The 16,053-nt window shown below is 36.8% G+C and overlaps 1 protein-coding gene across 4 annotated transcripts in view; it reads right to left on the bottom strand.

The window, feature by feature from the left end:
• Window positions 1-352: 352 nt before the first annotated feature.
• LOC107204321 (putative RNA-binding protein Luc7-like 2) overlaps window positions 353-16,053 on the bottom strand; it is a 29,392-nt gene continuing 13,691 nt past the window's right edge. For 3 of the 4 annotated variants that reach the window (XM_015627219.2, XM_019006611.2, XM_015627222.3), the window contains 8 exons: window positions 10,426-10,524; window positions 9,458-9,568; window positions 8,639-8,782; window positions 7,413-7,589; window positions 5,281-5,372; window positions 4,379-4,408; window positions 3,265-3,459; window positions 353-1,266 (listed from right to left, as the gene is read on the bottom strand). In XM_015627219.2, the coding sequence (XP_015482705.1) occupies window positions 1,074-1,266; window positions 3,265-3,459; window positions 4,379-4,408; window positions 5,281-5,372; window positions 7,413-7,589; window positions 8,639-8,782; window positions 9,458-9,568; window positions 10,426-10,524 (1,041 nt within the window). In that variant the 3' untranslated portion in view covers window positions 353-1,073. The remainder of the gene's footprint in view (window positions 1,267-3,264; window positions 3,460-4,378; window positions 4,409-5,280; window positions 5,373-7,412; window positions 7,590-8,638; window positions 8,783-9,457; window positions 9,569-10,425; window positions 10,525-16,053) is intronic. The other variant, XM_015627220.3, reaches the window with a different exon arrangement.

The raw sequence follows: 16,053 nt of genomic DNA, 5'->3' as shown, positions 1-16,053 counted from the left end.
CTGGATGATCTTTAATGTCCCTTCCAACCCAAACTGTTCTATGATTGACTCTACATGTTTCTGCTTTTGAAGATTTTAGAACAATCAGGATTGTAAGCGGAATGACTGCTTATCCTAACACATATCTGTATGTTTAAAATTCTAATAATCAGATATTTTTTAAAAGACTGAACTGCTAGTTAACCACCTTAAGAGACCAGTATATCCTTGTTAAGTTATTGGACAATATGGTTTCATTTTAACTTTTTTTATTTCTTTTGTTCTTAATTTTTGTTTGTTGTTGCTGGTTTTTTTGTTTGTTTGTTTTAATACAATTAAAGATGTACTCCACAAGAAAAAGCAGAAAGAGTCCTTATGGAAAAAAAACAAATATATTGAACACATACCAATCAAATGGTACAGATATGGGACTGGCTTTGATTTCAAAATTTAAGTAGAAATAAAAAAGATGTAATGCAACAGCTGTTCAATTTCCAAGTCTAAATAGGCACTGTAAAAAGACATTTCCGCTTTCTCCAGCACACGTTCCTGTCTAAATGCTCCCACTGTAATCAACTCCTAGGATCCCAAACAAAAATAAAGCCCAACACTGAGAACAGAGTAAAAGGTAATATCCATCCACCCACCCTCTTACAAAAAAGCAAACAAAAAAAAAATCCCCCCAAATACAACCTTTCAATGCTGCTGTTTTGACTGAAGCAGAATTGGAGAATTTATAAAGGTTCAAAAGCACCCAAGGCAAGTAGTACAATATAATTTGTTCACTAACTTGTATTGGAAAGGAGATTAAAAACATTGAGATCTGCATCTTGGTACATAAAACTGTTGTCCTGAATAAAGAGAAATTTTTCAGAAAAGTTTTACAACTTGATGGAAGTCCAGGACCCAGCTTTAGGCATCATTACTTCATGGGATTTAATTCTGACTTTGTCATAACCACTTTTATATACTGTACATCTACCCTAGTAGGATCAGTGTTGGAACTGCTCACTGGTGTCCCTTTGAACAACTGTAAACTAAACCAAAGTATGCAACTCCATAGGAAGCTAGAGATCAGGTCAATATACAGCCAGTTATATCTCCCCTGCTTCACGCTCCTCTGAGCTCCTCGGCTCTTCCGATCGGCCGTTAGCGCTTTCGTACGAACGTTTCTTGTCTTTGAAATCCCGCGGCGACCTCTCCCTCGAGCTTCTGTCTTTATCACGGGATGTTCTATCGCGATCCCTTGAACGCTCTTTGTCCCTGGAAGATCTTTCTTTAGAGGATCTGAAAAGTGCAGTGTATTTGAGAATTCAAGTTAGACATGAATTGGTAGCTATCAAACAGCACTTAGATTTTATAGTTTTCTTCCTTTTCCAACCCAGCTTTAGATTTATATAAACAGAAGCCTATGAGAAGACATCAAATCATTCTACTCTTCTCCCTTTCCTACCTCCCACTTCAAAAGACAAGTACTTTGAGGTAGGATTTAATCTACATTTATTACAGAGCCCAGATTAAGCACAATGTGCTTCACTACATCTCTTTCAGCCTCCAAGTCTGAAGTAATTGGAGTTGAGCAGAAGTTTCTCATCTGTAGTCTCTAGTTTAAGAACAGTGTAGCCTTTCTCCAAATATATATTACAAACTTAAAAAACACATTTAAAACATGAGTTTGCTTCAAAGTAGGGGGAAATTAACTTGTGTAATTCGTGAAGGGAGGCTCTGTATGACAGATACAAACCAAAACTGCAATCTGTTCTACAACTATATTTTGTTATAAGAATTAACCCTTGTGTGACTTGGAAAGGTTGGGGTAATGTTCTTTTTAGATATTTTACTCTGATAAATAGGCATTTTCAAAACCTTTATGATGGAGACAGAAAAGACCTGTCTTGCTAAACAAACTATGTAGTTTTAAACTAAATTAGCTACCCGTATGGGAGAAGAATGGATTAGACATCCTCCTCTATATTCCCTTCCAGATGCACTTGGGTCTGTTTTTGAAAAACATGCCACCTGTATTTTGCCATGTACTGCAGTCACAAGATGTTCTAATACAGACTTTTACAGAAAAATTTTAACAGCTAGCCAATCATTTCCTAGTTGAAAAATTTGGTACTCTGGACAGTGAGCCTGTACTCTCTCTACTTACAGAAAGTTACTGCCACTTCACCTCCATGCTTCTAAACTATGGTCTGCAAAATGCTCCTCTACTAATTTCCTTTTGTAAGCTCACAAAGATGTGACCTTTCACGTTAGCTGCTCATGTGAAAAGATTACTTTCCCTAAAATGTAGTGTTTTGCAAGACTTAGTACTTGCAAAAACAGCGATCCACAGGCATTACCCTATTCCACAAACTACACGACCCAGAAGAAGAGAAGCTACATGCCAAATAAGGGCTTCATCCTGGAGCTAGGACAACTGTTTATCAAGTATCTTGTGCCCAAGTCCCCTGCAGAAGTAACAATGATTTATATCCTGAAATAATTTGAACTATAAGCCCTGCATGTGTGGCCACTTCAAAACATTTTATTTTTTTGCAGGTCAACAGCCTCAATGTTTTAAGAGTGGGCACTCTTTCACTGTACTGCTCTCGAAGTATGCCACAGTAAGTAACCTATACAAGAAACAGAAGCAGACCTCCCTACCAAATACCTTGTTGTGCAATCCCAGCTCTTTTAAGTTATGCTCACCTCATTCATGTAAAACAAGCCAGCCAGTCCTCAGGAGCAGACAGCAACTGAATCATTCAAAAGCAACAGTCCCAGCCTGCCCCCTGCAGTAATCATTCCATGAAAGGTCCTTGCAAAGCACAATCTTCAGATGCAGTGCAAAAAGTTTACTTTCAGGCATACCTAAACTTACATTTATTTGGTGCAGTTCTCAACAGATGGGCTCTGGTGTTGTGAACAAGAGCCCAAAGGAAAACCTGAATGTATTGACAGTAGGATAACTGGGTTCAAATGAAAATCAGCTGTTTCACTTTCTATACTGCATGAAACTGGTATTACAAACTTGACAACAATGCTCTGTAGCACTCATCCAAAACAAATCATATATAACCCTGTTACTGCTAAATAAAAAAAATAGAGAATATGTCACTCTGGTCTGTCAAATAAATATGCTGAAGTTGTAACCGAAATCTGAGACAGGCTCAAAATGTGTTGACATTACAAAGTAATTACTAAGCAAGAAATTAGTAAGTAAGCATAAACTTAATTTAGTGTGAAAATTCTCACTGTGTGTTAGGAAAAGTCATTTATTTCTAGGGCAAGGTTCACCTCTTTTTGGAGCTGCGTTCTCGGCTTCTCTCCCTGGAGCTGTGCCTGCTTCTATGATGGCTGCGGCTCCGGCTGCGGCTGGTGGAACGGGACCTGTGGCGGTGACGTTTCTCACGGGATTTGGAGCGAGTCCTTCTCTTCCGTTCCCGCGAGGCTGAGCGAGAGCGGTGTCTGCGGCGATCTCGGGACCTAGATCTAGGAACAGAGAGGGCTTACAGCACACACTGCTCTCACCAGTATACTGTGAGCATGATGCACGCTATGTGTAAACAGATCTGTATAGAGAATGGCCTGCAAGTGTTCCAAGTCGTTGCAGTGTCTGATTCACAGGCCAACAGACAGGGGAAAGCAACATTAGAAAGGCTACAAATTCTTTTTCGACTAATGCAGACAATTTTAGAGGTTATTCATGACTGTATGGTTACAGCACAGCCAATTGAGGCTCCTGAAAGCAAATAAAAATATGAAAAAAAATCTACTTTATATTATAAACTAGTGTCTTTATCAGGCAAAGAAGAACTTAATGATGTAGTGACAGGGATCATTTACCAGAATCTATGTGTTATGATGTTCTTTAAAAACCGGACTATATTGTTCCCCATAGCTACAACAAAACTTATCTGGAAGGTTCTAAACACTACACAAATTTGGTATTTTCTGATTTGTTGTTGTTTTTTTTTTTTTTTTTCCCCCCAAATCATTTTGCAATCATACCTCAGAGGTGACCTTCAACTGTGCAGATTTAAAAGAACACTCATTGTATTAATGGGTGATCTGATGAGCTATCTGGTGCTTAGGGATTTAGAACACATGGGCTATCACCAAAAGGTATTAGCCAGAAGCTTTTGTAAAGAAGAAGCAATTCTCTGTGTTTTAAGTGCTACTTGGGACATGAAGCTGCATTGTAACAGCCACACAAAATAGATGCAGATGTATAAACTCAGCAGGATGGTGATAAATAGTGTACAAACACACAGAGAGATGACTATGTAACAGAAAGCTTTGTTTGTAAAGATGGACATCTTAAACTAACAGCACTACACAGACTTAAAAAGTTCCAGCTCGTGAAAGGCTAACTTCACCGCTGGCATTCCTTGTCTGCAGATTTATATACCTTTTGGCATGCTTGCTGTGGGATCTGGACCTGAAATAAATGGAAAATAGTAATTTTTCTTAAGAGAACCTCACTATCAAATAAAGCGCAATTTAGTAATAAACCAGACTAGTTGACCTGTTCTTGCATTTCTTTTTTTTAGTAGCAAGTACTTAAAGGCCTTTTATTTGATGTCAACATCTTTGTAACAGATTTATCAGGAAATACATCACTGTTTTGTGTTGGCTGCATTTTTTAGAATTTATTCTTGAGGCTAATCTACTAGAAGCCCAGAAGATTATCTAACCACCTTTTTAATTCACATCCCTCCCACAAAAAAAGCTTACAGTTGAAAAGTCAGTATCGCCTTATTTCCTAAAAGGCAAATAGAACCAAACTGCAACAGATTTCAGAAATTCACACTCTTAACCTCAGAAACTTAATGTATTGAGAGAACTGCAGCTCAGGTTCCATTCCACTCCAGCCCCACCAGGCCAGGAAGCTACTATTTCACAGAAGAACAGGGAACTGCTTTCCTTAATCATACACTCAACTACCTCAAATAAAGAAAATTTCTAACATCTCTGAAGAAAATTGCTAAGAGATGTACAGAGCTCACATGTGTCTAAGCTCACATCTGTCAGGTCTCCAAACAAGATACACACCTGAAAATTATGTCACTTAAAGGCCCTTTGTTCAAATATGTAGAGACAATACTATCAGTAGTTTTTAAAAAGGCTTTCTATAAGGCCAATTCCATGTTCTAAGATTTAGAATGAAATTCCTTCCCAATCATTCTAGATTTCCAAGGAATGCAAACTACTGTAATTCTGCAAATTTAGAAATGTGCATGAACTATATCAGAGTTTTCTTATTCAACATAAGTAGGTCATAATGTACATGCAATTCAAACAGATCCCTACCTCCTTAGTTTCTCCCTTTCTTCTCTTTCCCTCTCCTCTCTACGTTTCAGGCGTTCCTGATTTCGTTTCTCCTGTTTATCAGCCACAATCCTCTGAAAGCAAAAGAATATTTTAAGTTGTATTAAAAAATATCTCACATGAAGGTGCTATAAAAATAATCTAGATAGTTAACATTCAGTTCTTCCCCTCAGGCATATCCCCTTTCCCTTGTGTATATTATTCCCGCTCTCTTCCTCAGTATATGTACATATAGTTTATTTTTTTTTCTTGAAGAAACAGAAGTTATTGCAGAAGAGCTGCACATGGGTGTTACACGAAGACCTGAAATATCCAGAATTAAATATTTAAGTTTTTAATAAAGGGGACTTCAGAACAATAAGTCATGCCTTTAATGTGAGAGTTTCCATGCCAATCCTATCATATTTTGGCCTGGGAAAAGACAGAAAGGAATCAGAATTGGGAGAGTTAACTGTTTCTTAAAGGACTTGGTTGGGCCAACACGTAAGTTTTTGAGGCTACTTGTTTCTGTATTATGACTGTGGGACAAAGTTAGAGCAGATGCTTCAGCTGATAGCCCCCAGGGTGAACTCACTACTACTGGGGACAAGGCACGCTCAGTAGAGGGCCCTCAGATGTGGAACTCACAACTGGAGATCTGGCCAAACCCAAGTCTTGCCACCTTCTGGACATGATGCAAGAAATTCAACTCTTTGTAAAGACCTTCTTCTGAGAGGTGGAATTGCCCCAGCAGCATCTTGATTAGATCTCTGAGGAGAGCTCTGAGGAAGGAGGGGATAGTTATTGTTTTCTTTCTTTATTAGCAAAGCACTTTGAAAGATTAATTTATAGATGCTTTGGGAATGTGAAATAGTTATCCATGCATATTTTGTTCCAAATGGTGTAAATAATTAGTTATTTCAACCCTTTACGTCAAATTATATCTGTATTTCCTTGTACAACATCAGCAATCTAACTATGAGCAAGGTTTCTTGCTCAAGTGACTCTTTGCATAATTTCATGGAGGGATGAGAGGAAGCACACATGATCTGTTCTAGGCATCTAAGATTTAAGTTACACCATCTATAGTTAGGAGCCTAAATTGCCAACATCATCAAGAGGAAGAGCTGGGCTCTCCAAAGGATAAGTCACAGTATGCATGCAAGACAGCTGGAATATTAAAGAACAAACCAAGTCCATTTACTCAAATCCAGCAGCAGCAATTTCTGCTCTTAGGACTTCAACCAATTTAGTCACTACCTTTAGTGATTTCTACAACTAAAATGTTTAATTGAGCTGTGAACTCCCTAATTTGTACATTAACGTCATAAATGGTATCACTGTTCAAAATCCATCCTCTTGAAAACTAGAAGCCCAGAATATAATTCCAGTAAATCTTTCTTCCAGCATATGATTTTCTGCTCAAGATAGGTTATAATATTCCAACTGTATTCAAATGTTAAAGCCATAGAGAACATGCAACCTCCCCATTACCATTATTTCTGACTTCAAGATATACATAATTTGGTATTCCCACTTTGGATAACTAGAGCCTTGAGTTGTTGGATTCTATTCAAAGTAATTTCCTAATCTTTGCTCAGGTAAAATAAACAAATTGAATTTTAGTCATTCACCACACAGCAGGTTGTTCTGAGTTCCAAGCATTTCTTTACATTTTTTGGGAAACTTTTCCAAGTGTTATCATCCTCCTTACTACATATATACCATATTGCTCTTGTATTTTCAAGGGTCTCTTTATTACTTTTAGTCAATCATATGGCTAAAAGCAAAGTTCATTTGTCTATCTCCTATGACTGCTAAGTGTGTTTCAATATTGCTGCTGTTCATTCAAAATACAGGTCTCCATTTTACAAGGAAATTCAAGTTCTTTGTTCCCAAGATGCATTACTTTGAATGCGTGTTTTAATCTACCTCAGTGCAAAAGAGGTCATCTTACAAATATGTTGAGGTAATTGATGCTAAATTAGAATGTTTGTAGAGTTTTTAGGCTAATTAAATCCAAAAGTTTAAAGTGATATGAAAAAAATTTACACACAGAGAAAGAATTATTCCATTAAGGCTGCCTGGCAAATAATTAAGTAGCAGCACACACAAAAAATATATGAATGATTTACCCTGAGTTCCTCAAGTTTCTCTCTTATTTCAATAAATCCCAAATGTAGTTTTCCTCCAAAGTGATCAGCAAGTCGTCGGTCATTGTCATGAAGACCAAGATAAGCCGAGCACACTTCACAGACCCTTAACTTCTGCTGCTGAAAGCTAGATGCAGGCATAGAATTCCTGTATACTTCCTAGAAAAGAAAAACATTTGCTGTTATTTCAAAGTGCACATAAGCACAAAGATGACACTTTACCAAAGATACACTACAAATAACTAAATGCCATATACACCGGAACACCCTTTTGTTAATTCACCTTCTTCATACATCAACTGTCTCACTAAGATACAAGGCATGTTTCCTTATTTTGAAAACTGGACATATTTAAAAAGCAAGAACTCAACAACTGGTTTTACAAATTAGGAAAAAAAATAATTTGGGTAATTACTACCTTAAAATCATATTACATAGAAGGATGATCAACTTTTTCATGTATGACAATGAATCCACATTAACACTATGATTACTGTGTTGATGTATTGTGAAAATATGACACCAGTTTTAATTCTGAACCCCATTTAAAACAGTGTTAGTTTCCTGAGGAATCTATCTGTATTTTAGATACTAATTAAACACATTATCTGAGCAAAATATACCTGAAGACATTCAGATGACAGACCAGCAAGACTGCCAGCAATCCTTCTGGTACTATTGAAAGAACTGCAGATACTGATTTCTAGAAATTTCAGTATCTTTGTGTAATCCCATATGGAAAAGTTCTTGGTGAGTTCTGTCACCTGAACATTACAAGGATCATTTTGACTCTCCTGATACACAGGACTGAAGTCTCTTTTAGTGAAGACAATGGATCCAACATAGCGAAGCTTTACAGCATGAGGTTATAACAGAGCTGCCACAGCAAGAGCTGTGAGACCAAACCAGGTAAGTCAGTGCAACCATCACAGCAACAAAGGTAGTGTCCACAGATACATCTGGCCAATACAGCCAAACTAAGATAAATGCATCATTTGTGGAAGGAAGTATAATTTTAATGGTATAGGAGTTTATTTAGGGTAGGAACTTTAACCTGTACAGGATGCCACAAAGCAATTTTTTCAGTTTTATATGTAGCAGTTAGCTAAGGAATTGACAGAGGTAAGATGTCTTCCCTTACAGGCCAAACAATTTAGTATTTGACCCTGACCTCTCCATGCCCACCTCCTTACACAATCTCAACTTACTTCTGCTTCTCTCTTCTTTACCCGAGCCTTCTCCACTTCATCCATTACTTTTTGAGATTCTTCCACATTCCCATCAGCTCCGAGCTGTTCTACTTTGGCCAGCAGTTTCCCAATTTCTTCATTCAATTCGTGAACTCTTTCAGCCTTGAAAGACAAGGAAAGGCTTAACACAGAAAATACTTTTAATTATGGAGAATCATCTGAACTACTACTGAGTGAGTTCCAACATGCAAAATTGGAAGGACAGAATTAAAAGAAACACACAGCAAGAACTTCTCCTGTTAGAAGTGAAACAGAAAATGCCTCTCTGCAAAAATCACAGAAAAACGCTGAATTACCAAGTCAATGTAGAATTCCAGAAAAGGATTTTTTTCAGAAAACTTCAAGTAATTCACACTGTTATCTACACCAGTCTTGAAAAATAATGATTTGTACAGCCATTCTTCCTAGAATTTGCATATATAGGCAGAAAAATTATAGGTTTGTTTCTTTTTTACTCAAAAAACATACAGAGAAAAGGACATTTATTTTGTTTGCTTTATAGATGAAGTTTGGATCAAAAAGTGTAAGAACTACTAACATTTCTATAGCACAGATTCAGAGTCAAATTTCCTGAGGTAAAAAATATCAGGGAGGTCTCTTTCCTCTGTTCTCTTCTATGCCCTAAAGGTTTTTAGGAAGGATAGAGAACTTGTATTACTTTTCACCCCCATCTTCAATATGACTTCTCAGCTTTTTATGTATTTTCAAAACTTGAAACTGGCTCCTTGGAAAAACTGGCCTCCAAAAAGACAGCAGTAACTCGTCTGCCATGCTTACTTTAGCTGCAACTTCAGCACTGATCTCCTCTTGGGTTTCTGCTAGTCTTTTCTTAGCCACTTCCGTTCGCCGGTCGCAGTCTGCAATAAACGACTGCAGGTGGTCCATTGCCTAAAACAACAGTAAGAACAAGGATGAATGCTGTCAATAATATAAATATTTCATCAGCTGTAAGGCTTACTCAGTTTATTAAGGCTTCACTTTCACAAGTTTTTATTAGTGATTAGTGAAACAATAATCTACTGGTTTATGCTGACTAATCACACACATTTCAAACCATTTAAAGAATTATTGTCTACACGTTTTAGCTTCAAGTATTTGCAGAAATTTGGAGGTAAAGTCCTGTCTTAAGTCACGAAGAAGAAGTAGCAGAGTATTTCTAGCGGCATTAAAATTCTTGGAAAGCTATTCAGGATCACTTCATCCAGCCAGTCCATGCAATAGTGAAACTTTTTTCACCAGGGTTTAAGTAGTTATATGAACCATCCCTCCAAGTAACAATTAAAAAACCCAAACCCTTTTGTCCTAGCAAAGACTAACTTCCTAACTGGGAGTTCAAAACAAACTACAGTGTATGGAGATACAGTATATGATTTGTTACCAATTCTCCAATACCAAATTACTTCCTTTATTAAGGGTAGAATTTAAAACTTTCTTGAAAGCACACAAAGCTTTAACATTAGCTTGCTATTTGACAACACTAAGACAGCACTCAGGTTTTATCATACTCTGAGAGGCTGTCAACAGTTCTACCCAAGAGAGGACTACCAACACAAATTAGCATATAATCATGAAGAGGCAAGTTATCTTTCATGTAATTGTGCCAAGAGTTTCTCTGCCTCTTCATAAAATTGCTTTTCAAAAGCCTTCCTTTTAGTCTGTACCAAAACTTAACATCTGTTGATCAATTTCTTCACCTAAGTACACAAACTAATGCTTTCTCTGCACCATTAAGACAAAATACATACATCAAGCTCAAAGAAGAAATCTTGATCTTTGGATGCTATTTCATAGTCTGCCCTTAATGCCAGGTCATGCACTTTCAGACATTCTCCAAGGTCCATTCTCTGAAAAGACAAAAGCAATGTGGTTTAAATTTTCAGAAGGGTTACAAGGAATAAGGTTAGCATGATTTTCTTTAACAGTCAAATATTCTGAAGCAAGTCATCTCCTCTGTGATAATTAGAGTTTAACAAAGCTGTAAGATGATACCAGGTCTTTGATAAACATGCATGAATCAAGACGTACTAACAGCAGAGAGAATGAACAGCTCATCATATCATGATAGTTTGTGTAACAAACTCTCATTAATGCCCTGCAAAAATGCTGTTTTACTAGAAGTTCAAAAATGTGACTGAAGTGGAACATCGTGCATTGAACTTAAATGGTTTAGTAGAGCCAAGTTCCATGAAAATAACCAGCAATTAAATGGTCACATTCTTGACCTGAACCTGTCTGCACACTCCATGATAAAGTGTTTCTGTTATATTCATCACCTGAAAGAGCTACAACCACAGCACCATTGTAAGTAAGTGCTGCTTAAAACACATTCTTGAAGCATTTCAAGTAAGATAACCAAAAACCAAATCCCTGCAAAACATTTGTAAATGAGGGAAGATGAGCTGAATGTTAGACTATGTTCAAGAACCAGAGAATAAAAAGGACAGATATTTCTCTTGTAATCTAAAACCATTCTAGAACTGGCAGGAAGGAAAAATGAACATAAAATGTAAGTAGGCTGCATCACTTATCTTGCATACAATGCCACTGAGGAAACTGCCCAGAATCTTTTTGGGTAACAATTACCTTTTTTAAATTGAATTTTGCATAGGAGACAGCATAAGAAATTCTAATTCACTTTGTTCATGTTAAGTCTGGTGACCAAGAGCAACATGCACTTGACAAAAAACAAATTAAAAACTTCTCCCATAAATCCCATCAAAAACCCCCAAACAAAAAACCTAAACCACGCCCCCCAACCAATCTTTCATGGAAACAAAACTGAATAAACCCAAAGCAGCCTCTCTGCAAAAGCACAGGCTGATGTACAATCATTGGAAATGATTGTTATTTACAGCACCTAAAACCAGCACAGTTTCAGTTAAGTCTGCTCTTGGCACTGCTCACTTAATATTAAGGAGAATTAATCCTTTCTTAACATTGAAAGCACATGATGAAAATTGAACTCTGATGGAAAAAGTTGTTACTGTTGTAGTTAAATAACAATTTTAAACCTAAACCTAAAATACTTAATAACTTGCATTGTGAGTTTTGTAAGCAGAAGGTGAATGTCAACTCAAAATGTGCTGCAAGCTAAATGATTGAGGGTTTTGTTGGGTTTTTGTTTGCTTGTTTGTAACAAATAAAATACTTGGATTTAAGTAAACAATCCAAGCCTCATAAGTATTGTAAAATAAACAAACCCCAATTATTTTAGTCCTTTCAAATTTTTACTTAGACTCCCGGTGAAACCATTAAAGTAATTTTTATGGAAGCTTTTGGTTTATTTTATACAAACGTTGCAGATAGAGGAAAAAACCCATAAGAGTAAAATAAAGGATTCTGAACTCAAAAAGGTCTTATATAAACTGCAATTCTTTAAAGACCCTTCAGCCACCATAAATCTGTTTTCCAGAAAACATTTGATTGCAAAAGGGAATATGTGACTGCAATGATAAAGGAAAAGATTAGCTTTTCCTTTTGAGACTATACAGGACCTCAGCAATTTTGTTAACTCTTGTAAATCCACAAGGACCTTGAAACTGAGCAATGTTTTATAGATGTCTCTTTCCAGGCCATGCTGACATTAGTTAAACTGAAGCATTTCTTCAGGAAAGTACTTCAATATAGGGAGTGCAGTGTGAAAGAACTTTTAAAAATTATCTGAAATTTAGACACTTGAAAATTATCCTAAAACTGTGAAAAGATTGACTTTATGCTGATTCAGCTCTTGTATTGAATAAGGTCTTTAAGGCTAAAACTGTAGAACTCAAGGCCAATTCTGTTTCAAGTGATGCACTTACGTTATAAATGCATAGATAAGGACAGTGACACACTTCATTAGGTCTGAATACAGTGACAAAAATCCTGAACACATCCACCACAGCACAAGACCCCCCACTATTTTAAGATGCAATCTGCATACAGTTTGAATAAATGCATGAAATGAAATTCCATCACACACTAAAAAACCCCAGAATTCACGTAACACTACCATGACATGCTATTCACTTTATATGGGTTTTATGTTTTTCCTCTCTATTTGGGTTGGATTTAACCTCCAGAAAACAGTACATTTTCTGATTTCTTTGCCTCTTACTGGGAACTGTAAATCCAAAACCCAAAAGGATGGTAATTAGTCTGAGCCAGCATTACTACTGAGAAACATTCTGTCCTTCCCTTATCCCTGTGCTGTGCCACTCCATGCTGGCACATCTGCCTGTGCTGTTGAACAAAGTCTGGGTAGTGACTGGCTAAAAAGTATCTTAGGAAACCACACACAGAGGCAAATTTTCCAGCAGTGTACTTTTGTTCAATTTGATGGGCAGCCACACAAACAATGTACTTAATATAAAATAGGGGACAACAGAGTAGTAGACTTAAGAAGCTGTGGTCTCTTCCAATATCAAGATGGCAAATTCAAAAGCTGTTGAAAACCTTCAGTAATGTCAGTGGAAATTTTGGGGGACAAGGAGTATGTTGTAGAGGACTCCTTTCTGCTAGATGCCTCAATCACAACAGAAGGAATTTTGCCTCCCATTTCCCCCTTTGACCTAAGAGGGCAGCCTGATAAATACTCACGTGGCATAACAGGAGCAAGAACAAGCAGGTACAAAAGAAAAGGATTCTTTATCATTAGTTTTGACTGTTGAAGAAATTAATTCCATTAATTCCATTGCTGAAACCACTCCTTAACACAGCCTATACTAGTCCTGGGTAATCCTTTGAAAGCCTTCACAGAAATATTACCATGAAACATCTTTGATAAAAGTTCCATTAGCAAACCCTAATGTAGAGAGATATAGAAAGCACACCACATTTAAAACTCTTAAATAAGTTTGCATATTAAATGCAAAAACAGGCTAAAAAGCATTTCTGATGGTGTAAGTTATGCAACATCAGGCAAAGACAACTCATCTTGGGCATGATTCATTCCTGTCAAAAGTCTGTGCTGGATCTTGATGGCCAAGAACCTAAAAGTGCACAGAGCAGCTTGTAGTATAATTTGGCTTGTATGGGTAGCTGCAAAGTAGACGGACAGTTGATGAAAGTAGACAGAAGAGACATGAAGACACATTATTTTCCTTTTCCACAAGTCCACCTTGCAATTTGCTGCCAAGACATGCCCTCCCCCCAAATGCAAAGAACAAGTATTGGTAGTCTGCCATTTAAAGAACCATCCCATGTGAAACAGAAGATGGCTAAGAGAGAGACTCGTGCTCAGACACCAAGTTAATGGAAGGCTGAAAAAGAACAAACTTACGCTGTTTTTTATGGTCAATACACTGACATTCAGACAGACTCACACTACTTAAAAGTGATTTACAGTGCAGATTAACAACACAAATAAAGAAAGGTGAAAATATCCAAGTTCCCAAGCTGAACAGAACTAAAGTTCATTGAGAAAGCTAAGCCATGCTTTGGGTCTTTTTGCACTTTTACTTTCTGCATTCTACCGAGATTAAAACCTTGGAGACTCTTTATTGCAAATGAAAGTTTTTGGTGAAGATTAGTCTAGTCACAAAGCAGGGTATCAGGAGTCCTTTTGTTATTGCTGAGTTCTGCTTAAGAAACTAGTGCCTTCTAGTATTTGCTGACCATTTTCTGCAATACTTTTTCAATTCTCAGTGTTAGATAAGCAATTAAAGCTACTTGATTTCTCAGAGCTGAGGTTTAGAAAACTGGTCTTTCATCCCAAAAAACTTTGTATTGAAATGATTTAGTAACAATTTTTGTCATCCCATCCAAAAAATAGATAGAATGCCTTCGGTATAATAAAGAAATATGGATTACATGCATTTTGTTTGCCTAGTGATGCTTCAATCAAACCAGGTTAAAAAAAAAATAAAAATCACATGAATTAAGTATGAGTTGACAAGGAAGAGGTAGCCGAGGATCTGGGAATAGAGAATCTGCAGAGTTTATATGCAAAATAAATGTGCACTCTGAATAGCTGTCAAATAACTGAATAGGAAACTAAACTCCAATGTAATGCTGTTTCTGGAACATGAAACTAAGGTGGGGTTTATCCCCTTTTTTTTTTTTTTTTTTTTTTTTTTAGTTCTTGAGCTACCTACCTACAAAATTCTCATTTTGGCAATTTTACAACTGCCACAAGTTCCTTTGACATCAGAAATTTGATTACTGAATATACTCTATACAGACTACAGAAAGAATACAGAAAAGCTAAAGGGCCTTAAAACACAAAGGGCTGCCATTGAGCCAAGTGTGACACAGTAGCACAAATTATTAAATACTTCTAAAAACAGTGGGTATCTTTGACGGGTTTTTGAAAGAAGATACTCTCGGCAGTGCTTAGGTAGATAAGATTCCTTTTCAAAAATAAAGATAACAAAGCAGTTCACATCCAGCAACAGAAGAATTTTTTTGTTTGTTTGCTCAGAAAGATCTGACATCACTGAAGAATTGATATTGGAGGAACCAGACCTCTTCCTTCACCAAACTGTTAAGGCACTACTAGAGTCTGTATGACAACACTTCCTAGTGATAAAAAAAAGATGGAGACAGACTCTTTGCTGAAATCTTCCTTATGGAACTCATTCTTCATCTGCACTACCAATTATATTTTGAACAGATTTCTAGGCTCGTGATAAAGCCCATCCTTTCTTGTAAGCAACACATATTTAGAAGGGGATTTAAGTTCTCTGACTCCACTAACAGTTAAGTTTTGTAGGACTTCACTAGTAGGAAAAAAATGCTGAGCAAAAAAGATGCAGAAATTAAAGCTGAAGTCTTTAATAACCACTGAATTCTAGGTATCTTCTGAAAGTATAATACTTTTTAAAAGACTTTTCTCCATGCAACCACACTCTCACTTCTAAAGACTTCAACTTGTTAGAATAAATCTTCACTAGGAAAACTAGCAGCAGTCTTTCTTACTATTAAATGAGACATTTCAGTGTTTACATAGTAGTTGTTATAGCCTGACTATAAAATATATTAAAACTGAGGCTAATAACCATGCAGAAACTAACAACCTCCCCTCCGTCCCCCCTTTCACCTCAATAAATTAAATAATTTAAAATGGAATGTGGTACAACCAGTTCACCTTCCTGGTGCTGGCCGAAGAAATTAAGAATACATTTCAGGAGACTGACATGATCACTCGAGGACAACAGTGCACTTTACAATTCATCATCACTGGGTTAAAGGCTTCAAACTGAGATAGCTTATGCAAGCCTAATTTAATTTGATTTCCTAAGCTGAAGCAGTTCACATGATTAAATCAGTCCTGAACTGAAAAGCTAATACCCTCAGACACAATGTCTTTAACAGCTACTAATGCTTTTTCTAGAAGTACAACATAAAATCACAGTCACACCCCAAACCATAAGCTTTAAGCATATAAATAGCTC

The sequence above is a fragment of the Parus major genome, chromosome 1A (assembly GCF_001522545.3).
Source record: "Parus major isolate Abel chromosome 1A, Parus_major1.1, whole genome shotgun sequence".
Classification (NCBI taxonomy): Eukaryota; Metazoa; Chordata; class Aves; order Passeriformes; family Paridae; genus Parus; species Parus major.
This window is presented reverse-complemented; position numbering and strand designations above follow the sequence as displayed.